Genomic DNA, 19,101 nt, shown 5'->3' on the forward strand with positions numbered 1-19,101 from the left:
AATCAGAAACATTCTGTCCAAAAATGATGCAGAAAAAGTAATCCATGCTTTTGTTACTTCTAGGTTAGACTACTGCAATGCTCTACTTTCCGGCTACCTGTATAAAGCACAAAATAAACTTCAGTTAGTGCTAAATACGGCTGCTAGAATCCTGACTTGAACCCAAAATTGTTATCATATTACTCCAGTGCTAGGCTCCCTACACTGGCTTCCTGTTAAGGCAAGGGCTAATTTCAAGGTTTTACTGCTAACCTATAAAACATTACATGGGCTTGCTCCTACCCCTCTTTCCGATTTGGTCCTGCCGTACATACCTACACTTACGCTACGGTCACAAGACGCAGGCCTCCTTATTGTCCCTAGAATTTCTAAGCAAACAGCTGGAGGCAGGGCTTTCTCCTATAGAGCTCAAATTTTTATGGAATGGTCTGCCTACCCATATGAGAGACGCAGACTTGGTCTCAACTTTTAAGTCTTTACTGAGGACTCATCTCTTCAGTGGGTCAAATGATTGAGTGTAGTCTGGCCCAGGAGTGTGAAGGTGAACGGAAAGGCTCTGGAGCAACGAACCGCCCTTACCGTCTCTGCCTGGCCGGTTCCCCTCTCTCCACTGGGATTCTCTGCCTCTAACCCTATTACAGGGGCTGAGTCACTGGCTTACTGGTGCTCTTTCATGCCGTCCCTAGGAGGGGTGAGTCACTGACGTGATCTTCCTGTCTGGGTTGGCGCCCCCCCCCCCTTGGGTTGTGCCGTGGCGGAGATCTTTGTGGGCTATACTCGGCCTTGTCTCAGGATGGTAAGTTGGTGGTTGAAGATATCCCTCTAGTGGTGTGGGGGCTGCGCTTTGGCAAAGTGGGTGGGGTTATATCCTTCCTGTTTGGCCCTGTCCGGGGGTATCATCGGATGGGGCCACAGTGTCTCCTGACCCCTCCTGTCTCAGCCTCCAGTATTTATGCTGCAGTAGTTTATGTGTCGGGGGGCTAGGGTCAGTTTGTTATATCTGGAGTACTTCTCCTGTCTTAGCCGGTGTCCTGTGTGAATTTAAGTATGCTCTCTCTAATTCTCTTTCTCTCTCTGAGGACCTGAGCCCTAGTACCATGCCTCAGTATTACCTTGCTGTCCCCAGCCCACCTGGCCGTGCTGCTGCTCCAGTTTCAACTATTCTGCCTGCAGCTATGGAACCCTGACCTGTTCAACGGATGTGCTACCCGTCCCAGACCTGCCGTTTTCAACTCAGACTGCAGGAGCGGTAGAGATACTCTTAATGATCGGCTATGAAAAGCCAACTGACATTTACTCTTGAGGTGATGACTTGCTGCACCCTCGATAACTGTGATTATTATTATTTGACCATGCTGATCATTTATGAACATCTTGGCCATGTTCTTTTATAATCTCCACCCAGCACAGCCAGAAGAGGACTGGCCACCCCTCAGCCTGGTTCCTCTCTAGGTTTTGGCCTTTCTAGGGAGTTTTTCCTAGCCACCGTGCTTCTACACCTGCATTGCTTGCCTACTGGGGTTTTAGGCTGGGTTTCTATACAGCACTAAGATATCAGCTAATGTAAGAAGAGCTATATAAATACATTTGATGCCACCAAGTAAACCTCCTCTTCTCCCCACTCCTGGACAAGCTCACTGAGGGTAGTGACTTGCGCACAGACATTGTTGAGACAAGAGATAATTGGTTTCCCCTTAATCACGCCATCCCTTCACATATGAAGACAATGTTCCATTCTGACATCTCCCCTCTCTGGGCCCCAAGTGACTGAGCCCTAGCTGAGAAGGGAAACGTGCAACTGTCAACAGTATAGTCCAAAGGGACACATTCTAATGACAACTCACATAAGCATATTATGTAAATGAAACATCCTATTTATCCATGTTACCCAACTAATTCATCCTCCAGTGCGCCAACTCCCCCTTGTGGTCTGGAGCAATCTCGCGGTGCAAGCTCGCAATTTTGAGGAACTGCTGCATCTCTTCAGTCCCCGCTGTTCCGTAAGGGGTTTCTTTAAATCTGATCCTGATGCGGAATAGATTGCAACGTATTCATGACTCTGTACCTTCCGTAGTCCGGACTTGGTGATTGTTAAGAGACCTCTGGTGGCATGTCTTGTGGGGTATGTATGGGTGTCCGAGCTGTGCGCTAGTAGTTTTATAAACAGACCGCTCGGTACATTCAGCTTGTCAACACTTCTTACAAAAAAACAAGTAGTGAGAAAGTCAAGCTCTCCACATTTTAGATATACATGCATATCATTAAAGAAAGGTCCATATTTGGATGGAAACCAAGCTAGTGAGAGGTATCAAGTAAAGTTGTAATTTAAGTTGAAAATTCCCAACACTGCTGTGCTCCCTGGGGCCTGCAGCCAACCACAGCCCTGCTGGCCTCACAAACCACCATCTGCTATAACATTGAGTCAGTTCTTCCTACTGGACATTGGAAAGCTTTTGTTTTGACACCCATTGTTCGTCCTAGACGGGAAATTGGTGTGGATGGTTCAGAGTTCCATGCTTACAAAAGGGTTGATTGATACACGTCAGATGACAAGCCTACTACATCCACGAAAGTACATGCGCCTTGGTGTTATACGCAAATCAGATACTAGCTCCAACGGTTAGGATTGTTGCCACGCAAGTAAAGCAAACGTAATTGTTATATAGAACACTTTATTTGACATGTTAGAACAAGACATTACACCCTAAGAATGTATCCAGAAGAAACATAGAAATGAGGCTCCTCAAAGAGGTCTTTGACATGTCGTTGACCTGTTGAGAGAGAGAGAACCTATTAGTTCAGTCATGGTCTGACAGGGTCTGAAAAGCATAAAACAAGACCTACCTCTTTTCAAGTTGTCCTGATTCACACATTGTCCACTACAGGGGCCGCCAGAGGGACTACTGGCGTCACAGATGACCACATCACAATGGACAAAGACCTAGGAATCAAAGATTTGATGGTGTCAGATAAATTTAAATAAAGGGATGATTGCCACACACAAATTAACCTAAAGATTGTTGGGTGAACTTTGTTACCTGGCCACTCGGCTCAACCGCATCCTCGACAAAGGAAAACATATAGACCTCAAAGAGTTTGACGTGAGGGGGGAAGTGGACCCTGGCGTCAGCTACCACCGGGTGGAAGACTACACGGTACGGATCCTCCGGGTTCTCACAACTGCCAGTGTAGAGAGAGGGACTAAGTTAGGAACAATAACACTAAGCCCCAACCGCCTTGTGTACGAAGTCTTACGGTGGTGTCATGACTGTCCTGTGAGGATCAGAACAATTCAACCCATTGTAAATTGACAGGAGAAGTGGGTTCCTTCTCCCCCTCCAGTATGAACTAAAGGAATGTCTTTGTTAACAGGCTTTTCCCACAAACTCTTACCCCTCCTAAATTCACCTCGGTCTTGAAAAACACCCAACATATTTCATATACAATGTAAAGGCTCGAGACTTCCTACCTGTAGTGTGAGCACTTTTCTAGTTCCAGTATTTCCTTTTTAAAAATCAACGTTACATTCTTTTTCTATCTCTGACCAGTCTTATGTTAGAAATATTGTTCCAGTATTCACTTTTGAACATATTAGTGAAACTCCTAGAAAATGTGCATAGTAAGTAGCCATGCCACAAGTGACATCAGAGAGCGGGTCAGACTGACAGAACTGTCCCCGGCGGCCAGAGTGCATAAAAGGATTGGTAACTGAAATTAACATTAGACCAGAAAACCGTGAGTTGCTAGCTACACATTTGAAATGGTTGGAACTTTCCAAAACGCACCTTCCTAAGGACGGCGAGCTGCAGCTCATGTCCAAAGTGGTCCGAAACCTGAATACCAACATGAGGGAGAATAAACACCCCTCAGGAAGACAGTCACTGGTACAGCCGATTAGCTGTTTGAGCCAAGTACCTAGAAAAGCTAACTTCAGTGGGACCATTCTGCTACTATATCCAAACCATCCTACTCTCATCACCCACTGAGGAATCAGCGACAGGGTTGATTAGCCCATCTTCCAGAATGAGTGAAAGGAAAATCCATCCTGAAGTTCCGTTCAAGACTAGTCATTGGAGCCACGGACAACTATTGACATTGTGACCTCAGGGAGCCAATCAGAGAGAAGACCCAACCACGGCGGCATCCCACAAATACATTCATGCAAAAATGTAACAACGATAAGTGTCCCTTATGGAACCATGGGTGGGGGAGACATCGTAACAAGCCGTCATATTGTGTCAGTCCGCTAGGGACCTGTGTGTTTAGCTAGTAAATAAATTAAACCAATTTGTGTAGTACTGAATCATAAGGCTGGGGTTCTTGCAGCTGCGAGGAGGATACGATGTAATGGTTAATAAGTTGACTTTAGCAAAGTAATAGATTTCTACCGTCTCGAGTTTAAGTTGGGAGACGGTATCTTTACATTTACATTTAAGTCATTTAGCAGACGCTCTTATCCAGAGCGACTTACAAATTGGTGCATTCACCTTATGACATCCAGTGGAACAGCCACTTTACAATAGTGCATCTAAATCTTTTAAGGGGGGGGGGGGGGGGGTCAGAAGGATTGCTTTATCCTATCCTAGGTATTCCTTGAAGAGGTGGGGTTTCAGGTGTCTCCGGAAGGTGGTGATTGACTCCGCTGCCCTGGCGTCGTGAGGGAGTTTGTTCCACCATTGGGGTGCCAGAGCAGCGAACAGTTTTGACTGGGCTGAGCGGGAACTGTACTTCCTCAGTGGTAGGGAGGCGAGCAGGCCAGAGGTGGATGAACGCAGTGCCCTTGTTTGGGTGTAGGGCCTGATCAGAGCCTGAAGGTACTGAGATGCCGTTCCCCTCACAGCTCCGTAGGCAAGCACCATGGTCTTGTAGCGGATGCGAGCTTCAACTGGAAGCCAGTGGAGAGAGCGGAGGAGCGGGGTGACGTGAGAGAACTTGGGACGGTTGAACACCAGACGGGCTGCGGCGTTCTGGATGAGTTGTAGGGGTTTAATGGCACAGGCAGGGAGCCCAGCCAACAGCGAGTTGCAGTAATCCAGACGGGAGATGACAAGTGCCTGGATTAGGACCTGCGCCGCTTCCTGTGTGAGGCAGAGTCGTACTCTGCGGATGTTGTAGAGCATGAACCTACAGGAACGGGCCACCGCCTTGATGTTAGTTGAGAACGACAGGGTGTTGTCCAGGATCACGCCAAGGTTCTTAGCACTCTGGGAGGAGGACACAATGGAGTTGTCAACCGTGATGGCGAGATCATGGAACGGGCAGTCCTTCCCCGGGAGGAAGAGCAGCTCCGTCTTGCCGAGGTTCAGCTTGAGGTGGTGATCCGTCATCCACACTGATATGTCTGCCAGACATGCAGAGATGCGATTCGCCACCTGGTCATCAGAAGGGGGAAAGGAGAAGATTAATTGTGTGTCGTCTGCATAGCAATGATAGGAGAGACCATGTGAGGTTATGACAGAGCCAAGTGACTTGGTGTATAGCGAGAATAGGAGAGGGCCTAGAACAGAGCCCTGGGGGACACCAGTGGTGAGCGCGCGTGGTGAGGAGACAGATTCTCGCCACGCCACCTGGTAGGAGCGACCTGTCAGGTAGGACGCAATCCAAGCGTGGGCCGCGCCGGAGATGCCCAACTCGGAGAGGGTGGAGAGGAGGATCTGATGGTTCACAGTATCGAAGGCAGCCGATAGGTCTAGAAGGATGAGAGCAGAGGAGAGAGAGTTAGCTTTAGCAGTGCGGAGCGCCTCCGTGATACAGAGAAGAGCAGTCTCAGTTGAGTGACTAGTCTTGAAACCTGACTGATTTGGATCAAGAAGGTCATTCTGAGAGAGATAGCAGGAGAGCTGGCCAAGGACGGCACGTTCAAGAGTTGGAGAGAAAAGAAAGGGATACTGGTCTGTAGTTGTTGACATCGGAGGGATCGAGTGTAGGTTTTCAGAAGGGGTGCAACTCTCGCTCTCTTGAAGACGGAAGGGACGTAGCCAGCGGTCAAGGATGAGTTGATGAGCGAGGTGAGGTAAGGGAGAAGGTCTCCGGAAATGGTCTGGAGAAGAGAGGAGGGGATAGGGTCAAGCGGGCAGGTTGTTGGGCGGCCGGCCGTCACAAGACGCGAGATTTCATCTGGAGAGAGAGGGGAGAAAGAGGTCAAAGCACAGGGTAGGGCAGTGTGAGCAGAACCAGCGGTGTCGTTTGACTTAGCAAACGAGGATCGGATGTCGTCGACCTTCTTTTCGAAATGGTTGACGAAGTCTGCAGAGAGGGACGAGGGGGGGGGGGGGGGGGAGGGGGGGGAGGATTCAGGAGGGAGGAGAAGGTGGCAAAGAGCTTCCTAGGGTTAGAGGCAGAGGCTTGGAATTTAGAGTGGTAGAAAGTGGCTTTAGCAGCAGAGACAGAAGAGGAAAATGTAGAGAGGAGGGAGTGAAAGGATGCCAGGTCCGCAGGGAGGCGAGTTTTCCTCCACTTCCGCTCGGCTGCCCGGAGCCCTGTTCTGTGAGCTCGCAATGAGTCGTCGAGCCACGGAGCGGGAGGGGAGGACCGAGCCGGCCTGGAGGATAGGGGACATAGAGAGTCAAAGGATGCAGAAAGAGAGGAGAGGAGGGTTGAGGAGGCAGAATCAGGAGATAGGTTGGAGAAGGTTTGAGCAGAGGGAAGAGATGATAGGATGGAAGAGGAGAGAGTAGCGGGGGAGAGAGAGCGAAGGTTGGGACGGCGCGATACCATCCGAGTAGGGGCAGTGTGGGAAGTGTTGGATGAGAGCGAGAGGGAAAAGGATACAAGGTAGTGGTCGGAGACTTGGAGGGGAGTTGCAATGAGGTTAGTGGAAGAACAGCATCTAGTAAAGCTGAGGTCAAGCGTATTGCCTGCCTTGTGAGTAGGGGGGGGGAAGGTGAGAGGGTGAGGTCAAAAGAGGAGAGGAAAGGAGGCAGAGAGGAATGAGTCAAAGGTGGACGTGGGGAGGTTAAAGTCACCCAGAACTGTGAGAGGTGAGCAGTCCTCAGGAAAGGAGCTTATCAAGGCATCAAGCTCATTGATGAACTCTCCGAGGGAACCTGGAGGGCGATAAATGATAAGGATGTTAAGCTTGAAAGGGCTGGTAACTGTGACAGCATGGAATTCAAAGGAGGCGATAGACAGATGGGTAAGGGGAGAAAGAGAGAATGACCACTTGGGAGAGATGAGGATCCCGGTGCCACCACCCCGCTGACCAGAAGCTCTCGGGGTGTGCGAGAACACGTGGGCAGACGAAGAGAGAGCAGTAGGAGTAGCAGTGTTATGTGGTGAGCCATGTTTCCGTCAGTGCCAAGAAGTCGAGGGACTGGAGGGAAGCATAGGCTGAGATGAGCTCTGCCTTGTTGGCCGCAGATCGGCAGTTCCAGAGGCTACCGGAGACCTGGAACTCCACGTGGGTTGTGCGGGCTGGGACCACCAGGTTAAGGTGGCCGCGGCCACGCGGTGTGAAGCGCTTGTATGGTCTGTGCAGAGAGGAGAGAACAGGGATAGACAGACATAGTTGACAGGCTACAGAAGAGGCTACGCTAATGCAAAGGAGATTAGAATGACAAGTGGACTACACGTCTCGAATGTTCAGAAAGTTAAGCTTACATTGCAAAAAAAAAAAAAAAAAGATGTTATTGACTAAAATGATATAGTACTGCTGGCTGGTGAAGTAGGCTGGCTAGAAGTGGCTGCGTTGTTGAAAGTGTAGCTGGCTAGGTAACCTCGACAATTTCTCTAAATTTCTCTAAACTACACAATTATCTTAGATACAAAGATAGCAAACACAACTATGTAGCTAGCTAACACTACACTAATCAAGTCGTTCCGTTTAAAACCGTTTCCTCGGCACCCCAAATCCTAACACGATTCATTTAGAGTCGGGTAACAATTAAACAGTCCTCAGATAATTCAAGGTCACGACAGTAGTTTGTTGGTTTTAATTTCTGATCTTTCGGCCCATCAGACCTGAAAATCTGATTAAGTACATTTTTTATTTATTTAAAAACAGAAATTGGGCTGCCTATTTGAAAAAAAAATGCATTTAATTTGTCAAGGGAGGGTCATACTAGCAATGCCATAGCATTTCTCATCAACAATATTACTTTGTCTACTGCAAAAACTTTTATAGCTAGGTAAATGACGGATGTCCAACATGTATATTCAATTACATTGACATGAATGCATTCTCATGTGGTGAGACGTCCCTCTAAATGGTTCTTCAAATTCTAAATGATCCAGAATGGTCAGACTACAGGCGACCTGAATATTGATCAATTGACCGTGGTTTAACCAAAGTTGCCGAATAGACAGTCGGTATCATATTTTCAAAATAAGTACTTCATTTTAATTAAGAATTTCAAGCAATGCGCCAGAGCAATTCATGCATTCTGATTCTTGCCTAGATTGTAATGGACACGTGTGTAAAACACTTTTGAAGGTGGTACCGAATATGAGCAAACGCCATACAATGCAGTCAGGTTATCACGTAAGAGTCTGTCAGACTCAACTGACGTATGGTGTTTAAGACACCTGGGATCTCGGAGTACACGAGATGCTACGTGTGATGCTACGCGCCAGAATCTCCCATAAGTGTTCATTTGGGTGGAGATCTGGTGACAGACCGCATACTGCTCACATCGTTTTTAAGCTCAAACCATTGTGACACGTCATGACCTATGGATGGGGGCATAGCCACGGTAGCCAAAGTAAATGGCCTGCCAAGCATGATAGGTTGCTAATTACTCAGGAACCACACCTGTGGAATAACACTTGTTTAGGCCCAAAAACAACAAGTTACCCATTAATGATGAGATTCCACCGGGGTCGGGAGTCACGGTCCTCATTGGGGGTGGCCCAGCAGTGGTCAAGCACCAGCGCTATCTTTGGGTCAGAGGACCTGGTCAGCTCCACCTCAAAGTGCAGAGGCTGTCTCAGGTACCTCACCACTGGATAGTCCTCCTCCTGGTGGAACGTGTTATACGAGGCGTCTGGAACACAGAATGAGACAACCGGTGGGCACAAAACAGCAAGGTACCATCTCAACTTGTCCATTAAGAAAAACACGTTTATCATATCCTGTTGTGCCCCGATGAACCCCCCCACCAGAGGCTTCTGACAAATTCCCAAATCAGCTCCTCACCGTTACTCCATAGCCACACCTGTAGATCTCAGAACGCAAGAGTAATATATCATAAGGCTTACATTTTTGGGAATGGTTTTGTAAAGGACACCTTCCAAGATTCTATATTCCAGATCATCAGGAGTGATTAGAATTTAGAGGCCAAGTTGAAATTCTGAATTTGTGCACGCTTACCCTGAGCGAGTCTCATTCTGACCATTAGTCGACCAGTCCCAGTCTCAGCAAAAGGCTCGTTGTCACGCGGCCTGGTGAGGAAGACCAATGTGCGAGTGATGTTGACCACATAGTAGCAGGAAACCTTTAACCTAAAAAGAGGGATGTAGGGTAAACTTCAAGCAGTGGAGTGGACACTGGTAGTAGAGGCACATTTTCCCTGTATACAAAGTATTGAGCAATTGGTGAAGAATTTAAAAAACCTAATTGCTACAATTGTGATGCGTAATGCACTTACTGATATTCCTCCTCTGAAGACGTCGTGCCATTCAGCTTCACCTCAAGTTCATCTGGCAAGGAGATTTCGTTCTCATACAGCATGACATTGTTGATAAACTATGTAGTAGAGGGGAATTGACTTATTACAGCCTGCAGAAGCAAACAGTCCGTAAATACACAGTACCCATCACCTCAGGGTAATAGTCATTTTACCTTCCTGGTGGTGCCACAGGAGTTGACAGTGAAGTGGAAGTAGGCGAAGCGATCGTCGCTGTAGGTGGGACCACAGGCGGGGTCGCTCAGGGTCAGCTGACCGGGGTTCAGACTGGGAGCAGACTCCACCTTGACCGCCAGCGCAGTCATCGTTCCGTTAGAGAAACACTCTTGGGGGTGGGGGAGCAAAAGACAGGTTCTGTATTTGTTACACTTCATTGAGCACAGTAGAACCAATGGAATAGCACCAAAAGTGCAAACCATGCCCATCTGGCACTACTATTAGACTCACAGTATTTGCAAGGAACCCAGGTTTGGTAACGGTAGTATCCTTAAAGGCTTCCTTATAATTACGACTCATGAGACTTACGTAAGGTTTAGTATTTAATTTGAACATTATCTTATGCACCTGGCTTAAACTACCTGAAGCTTTCTTAATCATAGTTAAATAGGCAGACATAGGAAATAGCTACGGATAGCGGGAAGCAAACCCCCGTCTTGAGTCAATACTGCCATCTATTGGTAAACAAATATACCAGGTTACTACAGTAACCATGTCAAACGACTATTTATCGGAAGTAATTGTTTGAGAACCAACCAGTCAGCTTTTTGAGGAATCTGCAAGCCAGGGAAAAGTATTTGATGGTCATGTTGTTGTAAGGATTCAACAGAGCCAAATCCAGTCTGCTCCTGACAGAGGACGGGTGAACCGACTGGGAACCAATGGGAGAGTTCATTAGTCCAATATTGTATGCATGTATACAGGGTAAGGAAAGCGAGGCTAGCTGCTGCAATTTAGGTTAACATGTTTTGGGAGAGCATCGTACCTCAAACACTGCGTCCGGCGAAGAGAAGGGCAACGTGATGGTGAAGTCTGCGTCGCCCTCTGTCAAATACTGTTGCGCAAGCTCATGGTTAAGCAGCCGCTTGCCAACCAAGACCACGAAAAAGGGATCTTGGTTCCTGTAGTCCACAGTGATGTGAAAGTTCTCCTGATCACAGTTGCCAGTGACGGAGGGTGGCACTACAAGGACAAACAGGGTTGTGTTCATTAAGCACAAAAAAACAGGAAGGTACTACTTGAACTTGTCCAAGGAGAAAACCTTGTTTTCAGAATAAACACGATCCTGGCAAACCACGAACAGGACACTGGGTCCAAATACTCTAAAGCTTAACATTTTCTTTGTAGAGAGACCGCATAGGAAAAACCTACAGTATGGCTAGTTGGGCTTTCACTGCAATCATTAACGAGAGGAAGCCATTCAACAGTAGTTTGGCCTAGTCCAGAGACATACCAATGTCCAGCAGTACAGCGTCCACAACGGCAGAGTGAGAGAAAGGAGCGTACTCTGGAAAGACGACCAGGCCGTAGATCAGCTGAAGAGTGAAGGTTGTGACACCTTGTTCCGCCCTTCTCTGTAGTGAAGTTAAAAGCATTGGTCAATTGATAGCATTATTGTTGTAACAGAACTCTATTCAATATCAAGTGACAAGTACATATGGGGACTATTAAAACAAACTATATACTTAAAGTAATGTTGCCCTCATTCCTCTAAATCAAGCACTATTGGCAAGTGAATGCATACAACTGCCAAAATAATGGAAACACTTGAGTAAATGAGGGATACAAAGTACACTTGTGCCATTATTTATATTTTGTTGGTGGCCCACTTATTAGGGCGTGTACAAATCACTGCGTGTGGCTTTGCATTTAACAGAAACACACCTCCTTAGAGACCACCGGGTCTGAGAAGGGCACCTCCATCCTGAAGCTCTTCAAGGTGTTGTCCAGGGATCTCTGCTCCTGAACATTGAAGCCTCTGGCGTTGCACTCTGCAACAGTTAGCACCATGGTGGGAAAGGTGATGTTCAGCAGCTCCACATCAAGGTTGAAGGTCCCCAACTCAAGCACAAACACTGCCTGCTCAGGAACTGTGTCTAAGGGCGTGTCTGTTCATTGGCAAACAAAGGGAAACATTTTGAAATGCGCTACAATTGAAGTCGAAAATGGACATTTGTTATTGCCTCCCCGTTTTAGTACATTTTCTTCTGTTTTGTGCCTAATGAACAACCCAGGCATCCCAAATTACCATAGGCACTATTTAACTAAACCAGACTCACAGTCGCGAACTTGTGGAGGCCTGGCCATCGGAGGTGTTGTGATAGGGAAGAGGACTTTGTAGCGTGTGTCCTCGTGTGCGACCTCCTCGATCCACAGCAACTCAAGCATGGGCTCAATGGTGTAAGTGACAAAGTACTGGTCATCCTGAATATGGCTCTGTAAAGGGAGACGAGTGATGCATTCAGGCTGTAATACAAGTGGAGTGCAAAAACAGCTAAATGTTCCTTACAAGCCAGAATGTTACTCTACCGGTTATCTGTGTGGTTTGTCCTTCGGCCGCTCGTAATTTAAGACAAAATATCGGTTTACCCGACTTTAGAGAGCTGGTAGGCATATGGTTGTCAACTTGTATTTCCGGCGGTGTGTATTTTCAAAGCAACCGACACGCCAAGTAAACACTTGCACAATATGTAAACAGTAGCCGAGTGTAACCGAACGTTGCTTGCATTCAGTTGAGTGGCAAAGCTACCGGCTCCCTAAAGTCAGGTAAACAATACTTTAGTGTGGATATTTGGTCTCAAATTTCAAGCGGCTGAAGGACAATGTTAAATGTCATTTTATGCAACATTCACACAATTTTGCAATCCAATGTGTCAGGCTGTATATACACACACCAATCCATTGTATATTAGCCTGATTAAGCAGACAATTGCTAAATTACAAACATTTTACACAAGACAACATTTCTAGGAGTTTACCCATGAGAGATGGCAAAGGGTTACTGCAAAGCACTGTCAACTGCTGCAGTACAAAGGGCTCTTCAAATAAGATTTAGAAATTAAAGAGGAACATTTTACTCATCCAACACTGACCTTGAAATAGCCGCCAACCGCCCCCACCGGAATTTCAACAATAATATGAGCCTCTGTGACTAAAACCGAGTAGTTTCTGGCAGCCATTTCCTCAGTGTCCAGCCTCTTAGCGTCAATTCCCATGTACACCTCCAACATGGTGAAGGCATCAGAGGAGAAAAGTGGGTCTATGTGCTTGGGCATGTACCAGGTGATCACTTCTGGAGTAAAGGCCACTGCCCCTGCAGTGAAACAAGCCAAGTGCACATCATAACAGAACATTTTTCAACTGAAAACAAAATGTGCCATTATTTGGATAAAGTTAATCCCATAACATTTTACCAACTGAACACAAATCAAAGTCTGGTCTGGAGCCAATTAAGAACTGGTTTCATAGGATCTTAATTTGCCAAGTTAGTCCATTATTTCACACTCAACCTGGTGTTGGACAAACAGCCGTGGAATCTACTCGAGTAACCAGCCACTTCTGCTCAAAGAAGGTTGAGGCTGAGAGCACCCGCATCGGAACCCCAGCTACCTGTTCAGGGGGAAACCACACCAGGTTCGTGTTCAGTAGGGCACACCGTATTAACAATATGTTGCAGAGTTCAGGTAGGGCCACCGTTTCCAAAATTTTGCTCTACTGAACATGACCCAGTTCATGAAGGAAGTGGAGAAAGTCAGCTTACATTCTGGAGGTATGTCTCCTCTGCATTATGAGGGCTTCTTAACACCAGCCGTGTGGGAGTGTTGGCTATTGCATAGCCCTTTCTTTGGACCTCATCCACACTCATGACCTTCTTGCTAGGACTAAAGACGACTGCTGTCATTTTGTATCCTGCAGCAACAGCCTGTCTCAGGAAATGGAAACAGGAATTAAACAAATTGTCAACAAATGCACATTTTGTTTAGCGCCATCCTGTAGTGAAATTACAGAGACATGGCTACCTCAGCTCCTCTCCGGAAGTTGCCGCTCCTTGCTTTCGGACCTCCAGTGGGCTGTTCAGGGACGGTTTGGATGTCTGGAAGAGTCCTTCTGACAGACACCTAGAGAAGAAAGGCCATTATTCCCTATGCATTTTCTCCCTCCCATACAATACGAAATCAAGGGCCAGTTCTCAATCTGTCCACTCGCCTCCTTAAATGAAGGAGTATTGAATTGAGAGAGTCAAGACCCTCTACGTTGTGTCACAGAAGCAGAAGAAATGAAACACTGGACAGTTGTAGCTCTAGACAGATCATTTATACAGGCAGTACAACAAGCTCGACTGTAAACGTGTCCTTTGGGGCATGCTCTGCTCACTTGCCTCCATGTAGTTGCGGTCGCACAGAATCTCTCGGGAGGTCCAGGGGGTGTAGCTACAGGTTTTGCCCACTCTATACACAGGGTCTTCATTCATGTGGTTTCCTGGCAGCCTGAACTGCATGACCAAGCTGAACATCTTATCATCCTAAAATGAAGGGGGAAGGAAAAAAATAATTAAAGCCTTTCATTATATAGCAGAAAATAAATAATTCAGTTGACGTTCATGCAAGTTATAGACTGTGGCAAAATTGCCCATATGAATGCAGCTGCCACTGTATTGAAGCCACACTACAGGAGAAAAGCTCAGTAGTACACATCACTGCAGTCTGTATCAGAAAGTTGTCTGTCCCTCTGAAAGCCCTCCATAAACTTCTGCTGTACCTTACGTTATCGTTAACTTAGAGGTAAGAGATAGCAGACCCAGGGGTGGTAAAACTGCTTAAATGTTTCTGGCGCTGTACTTCTAATAACCTCCAGGCTCTAAAATTGTATGAATTAGCAACTCAGGCTTATTGAGGACCTTTTTACTGAAGAATGCGTTTGTTTTCAATGATTACATTTTTCATCTAGTGATGCACATATTGACTTGTATCTTTGTGTATACAGGGCTCATCTGTAAAAGAGCCTGGTCTCAGCATGACTCCATGTCAAAGGTTAAACAAAATGACAATGCTACATTATGGGTTGCAAATGCAGTGACACTGAAAGGCAAACTGTCCATTTGAAGTACAAGCAAACACTACAGTGCTTAGGGTTACCATGTTTTGGGAAAAGCAGTTTTGAAGAGAAGCAAAAAACATGGCATTCCCCATGGGGTCAAATTTAAAGCTGAATCCACACTGAGTAGCAAGGCCAGGCGTCAGGTTTATGATTTGTGTGTCATCTGGAAGAGATGGAGATGGTGTGAACACAATAGTTGACAAACAATATCAATCCATGAATTATGAAAGGAGAATCATAAGAGACAAACTCACTGAAGACAGCATCAACCTCTTTAAAAAGAGGAGCGACACTCAAACGAATAACGTTACCAAGGCATTCAGCGTTGAGGTCATCTGGAATGGGAAAGGTTAGTTAAAAAACAAAAAAGATATGTCAAACGCTTAGTGCTTGAACTTGTAGGGTGAAAAATGCATACTTATAGAAGGTTTCTGTTGTGCTTGTATGCCCACAGCTGCCAACAGGCAAAACAACCTGTAAGGCATTTGACAAATTATTATGATTGATTAAAAGGAGGAAGAACACAACTCAAATGTTTGCGTCGCATAAGACTCTTCTAGGCCTGCTACTACTTACCCTGAGCTAAGGAAAGGAACCATTGTAGAACAGAATTGTTTTGATAAAATACACAGCTACAGAATCTAATATTTGACCCAAGGTGTGCAGCCTACAGCCCAGGGGTATTCAACTTTTACCCTATGACAAAGGCTTCCCACACTCAGTCACCTGAACCCCAAAGGGCTGCACATTTTCTTTTTATTCCCCTAGCCCTACAAAGCTGATTCAAATAATCAACTAATCATCAAGCTTTGTTAATGTGAATCAGCTGTGTAGTGTTAGGACAAAAACCAAAATGCACACCAAGTTTGGGAAACGCTCCCCTGCCCTACGAGCCTGCTGGTTTTCTGTTCTAACTGATAATGACTTGCACCCACCTGGTGTCCCAGGTCTAGATCAGTCCCCGATGACAGGAGAACAATGAAGAAATGCAGTGGAACTGGCTTTGAGACCCAGAGGTGAGTTTGAGGGCTATAGCTGTTCCTGCTCCTCACATTTCACTGTTTGCCACTGGCGTAATTGAATGAGGGGTTATGCTGGATGTAACCGGTGTGAAATGGCTAGCTAGTTTGGGGGTAGTGCACTGATAGCGTTTCAATCGGTGACATCACTCGCTCTGAGACCTTGAAGTAGTTGTTCCCCTTACTCTGCAAGGGCCGCGGCTTTTGTGGAGCGATGGGTAACTGTTGTATATGTGTGCAAAGGGTCACTGGTTCGGCACAGAAGTAAAACTGTTACACGGGCACCATTTAATTTGTCATCGATCGCTAGACCAGATGTTTTTTTCTTTTTCCCCCTACCTTTTCATTATGCAGACATAAGCAGAGTTGACACCATCGAGGTGTGGATGTTTACTTTCGACACTAGTTATTTTTCTCCAGTTTCGTCCGACGAACAGACTGTAGTGGTAAAACAAAACGGAACAGATTTTTTTATGAAGTCCTAAGCATCACTCCAGTCAAAACAATCTCTGCGAACGTTCGATTCCAATATACACTGCTCAAAAAAATAAAGGGAACACTTAAACAACACAATGTAACTCCAAGTCAATCACACTTCTGTGAAATCAAACTGTCCACTTAGGAAGCAACACTGATTGACAATAAATTTCACATGCTGTTGTGCAAATGGAACTGACAAAATGTGGAAATTATAGGCAATTAGCAAGACACCCCCAAAAAAGGAGTGATTCTGCAGGTGGTGACCACAGACCACTTCTCAGTTCCTATGCTTCCTGGCTGATGTTTTGGTCACTTTTGAATGCTGGCGGTGCTCTCACTCTAGTGGTAGCATGAGACAGAGTCTACAACCCACACAAGTGGCTCAGGTAGTGCAGTTCATCCAGGATGGCACATCAATGCGAGCTGTGGCAAAAAGGTTTGCTGTGTCTGTCAGCGTAGTGTCCAGAGCATGGAGGCGCTACCAGGAGACACGCCAGTACATCAGGAGACGTGGAGGAGGCCGTAGGAGGGCAACAACCCAGCAGCAGGACCGCTACCTCCGCCTTTGTGCAAGGAGGTGCACTGCCAGAGCCCTGCAAAATGACCTCCAGCAGGCCACAAATGTGCATGAGGAGGATGTCCTCCCTCTCTTCAGGGATGAGGCCTGATGCTCGGAGGATCTCCTCCCTCTGCGCAGTGATGCTAGCTGCTGGAAGAACCCCCTCCCTCTGTGCAGGTACACTGGTTTTGGAGGATCCCCTTCCTCTCAGCAGAGACACTAGCCTTTGGGACAATCCCCTCCCTGTGCGTAGTGACACTGGCCATCAGGAGGATTAATTCCTTTTGTGCAGGGATGAGGCCTGATGCTCTGAGGATCTTCTTCTGCGCAGCGATAGAAGATGCTGGAAGAACCCCATCCCTCTGTAATGGATGAGGCCTGATGCTCGGAAGATCTCCTCCCTCTGCGCAATGATGCTAGCTGCTGAGAGAATCCCCTCCCTCTGTGACGGGATGAGGCCTGATGCTCTGAGGATCTTCCTCTGCGCAGTGATAGAAGATGCTGGAAGAATCCCCTCCCTCTGTGACGGGATGAGGCCTGATGCTCGGAGGATCCCCTCCCTCTGTGCAGGGATGAGGCCTGATGCTCGGGGGATCTCCGTCTTCTTTGCAATGATTAGAGCTATTTGGAGGATCCCCTCCCTCTGTGCAGGGACACTGGCTGTTTGGAGAATTCCCTCCCTCTGTACAGGGATGAGGCCTGATGTTCGGAGGAACTCCTCCCTCTGTGCAGTGATGCAAGCTGCTGAGAGAATCCCCTCCCTCTGTGCAGGGACACTGGCTGTTTGGAGGATCCCCTCCCTCTGTGCAGGGACACTGGCTGTTTGGAGAATACCTTTCCTCTGTACAGGGACACTGGCTGTTTGGATGATCCCCGCCGTCTGTGCAAGGACACTGGCTGTTTGGAGAATACCCTCCCTCTGTGCAGGGACACTGGCTGTTTGGAGAATACCCTCCCTCTGTGCAGGGACACTGGCTGTTTGGAGGATACCCTCCCTCTGTGACGGGATGAGGCCTGATGCTTGGAGGATCTCCTCCCTCTGCACAGCAACTTCGGCTGCTGTGATGATCTGCAGGTATAATATAGAGCATATAGTCATTCCCTAAAAAATCAACCACTGGAATCTATAACATCATTGACACATACACTGAGTGTATTAAACATTAAGAACACCTTCTCTTTCTGTGACATAGACTAATCAGGTGAAAGCTATAATCCCTTATTGATGTTAATTGTTAAATCTTCTTCTCAGTGTAGATGAAGGGGAGGAGACAGGTTAAAGATTGATTTTTAGACAATTGAGACATGGATTGTGTATGTGTGTCATTCAGAGGGTGAATGGGCAAGACCAAAGATTTAAATCCCTTTGAACAGAGTATGGTAGTAGGTGCCAGGTGCACCGGTTTGTGTCAAGAATTGCCATGCTGTTGGGTTTTTCATGCTCAACAGTTTTCCCTGAGTATCAACAATGGTCCACCACCAAGGGGGAGGGCAACTCAATAGGAAGGTGTTCTTAATGTTTTGTTCACTCAGTGTAGATCAATCCCTAGCATAGACTTTAATTTGTATGTTTACTGATACTGTAAATACACAAATTATATTAATGTTATCTACAATATATTATAATACCGTAAGCCTCCCTGCTGCAGGGGCATTTCCTCCTACAATTTTGAGCTGATTTTCTTCACTTTAGCAATATTTTGTATCTTTCTTAATTTTCACATTTATTGTGTTTGGAATGACACTGTTACTACAGAAGATGATGCTATCATAAAGTATTTGATGTAAGTATGTAGGATAATTACCCATAATGCTCACTGACTGAACATTCAAAATTACCATGGCAATTATTGACGCATTCACATGCCATCGGAAACTTGGAACCTCAGAGTTAAAATGAATGTAACTTATCAGTGTAGAGCTTCCTACTGGTTGATTCTGATACTTCACAAGTGGGTAACTTGAAATCATCATTCCATAACGAGTTCGCGAGTCAGAAATGTCAGAATTTCCTAGTTCCGACTTGAAGGGCCTTCTATGATGTAGGGCAGGTCAGTAACCAAATTATTTTACTGTGCCCAGTCGCACACAGACTTTTATGGTCACACAAGTTGCCACCGGTGGATTCAAAATGAGTAGCCTAACAATTATTTACATGGTCCCAGGTACATTTGCAACCAAATTATTTTTCTCTGAGAAATCAATAATAGATGCACACATAGGGTAACAATCAGCAATTGACAGTGAGCAATGAGCAAGATAAGCATAGACGAGAAGTTGACAATAGCTTATTATTAGTGTAAATAAATTGTATTTCTATGGTTGC

The 19,101-nt window shown here is 46.4% G+C and overlaps 1 protein-coding gene across 6 annotated transcripts; it reads right to left on the reverse strand.

Moving 5' to 3' along the window:
• Nucleotides 1-2,655: 2,655 nt before the first annotated feature.
• Nucleotides 2,656-16,171, reverse strand: LOC129845672 (uncharacterized). 6 transcript variants are annotated; one of them, XM_055913544.1, is made up of 21 exons: nt 16,076-16,171; nt 15,136-15,191; nt 14,972-15,052; nt 14,756-14,880; nt 13,999-14,142; nt 13,640-13,738; nt 13,381-13,542; nt 13,130-13,229; nt 12,713-12,933; nt 11,900-12,056; nt 11,505-11,728; nt 11,074-11,194; nt 10,606-10,802; nt 10,377-10,491; nt 9,779-9,948; nt 9,585-9,682; nt 9,308-9,438; nt 8,792-8,981; nt 3,039-3,180; nt 2,845-2,941; nt 2,656-2,771 (listed from the first exon to the last, which is right to left on the reverse strand). In XM_055913544.1, exons 1-21 carry the CDS (start codon nt 16,081-16,083, stop codon nt 2,698-2,700), a joined length of 2,712 nt encoding a protein of 903 aa, XP_055769519.1. In that variant the 5' UTR covers nt 16,084-16,171; the 3' UTR covers nt 2,656-2,697. The 6 variants fall into 6 exon arrangements, with proteins under 6 accessions (XP_055769519.1, XP_055769518.1, XP_055769521.1 ...); XM_055913543.1 differs by lacking the exon at nt 16,076-16,171 and adding an exon at nt 15,294-16,037; XM_055913546.1 differs by lacking the exons at nt 14,756-14,880; nt 15,136-15,191 and having other exon boundaries at nt 16,076-16,164.
• Nucleotides 16,172-19,101: the final 2,930 nt, after the last annotated feature.

Source organism: Salvelinus fontinalis, unplaced genomic scaffold (genome assembly GCF_029448725.1).
Source record: "Salvelinus fontinalis isolate EN_2023a unplaced genomic scaffold, ASM2944872v1 scaffold_0337, whole genome shotgun sequence".
NCBI lineage: Eukaryota > Metazoa > Chordata > Actinopteri > Salmoniformes > Salmonidae > Salvelinus > Salvelinus fontinalis.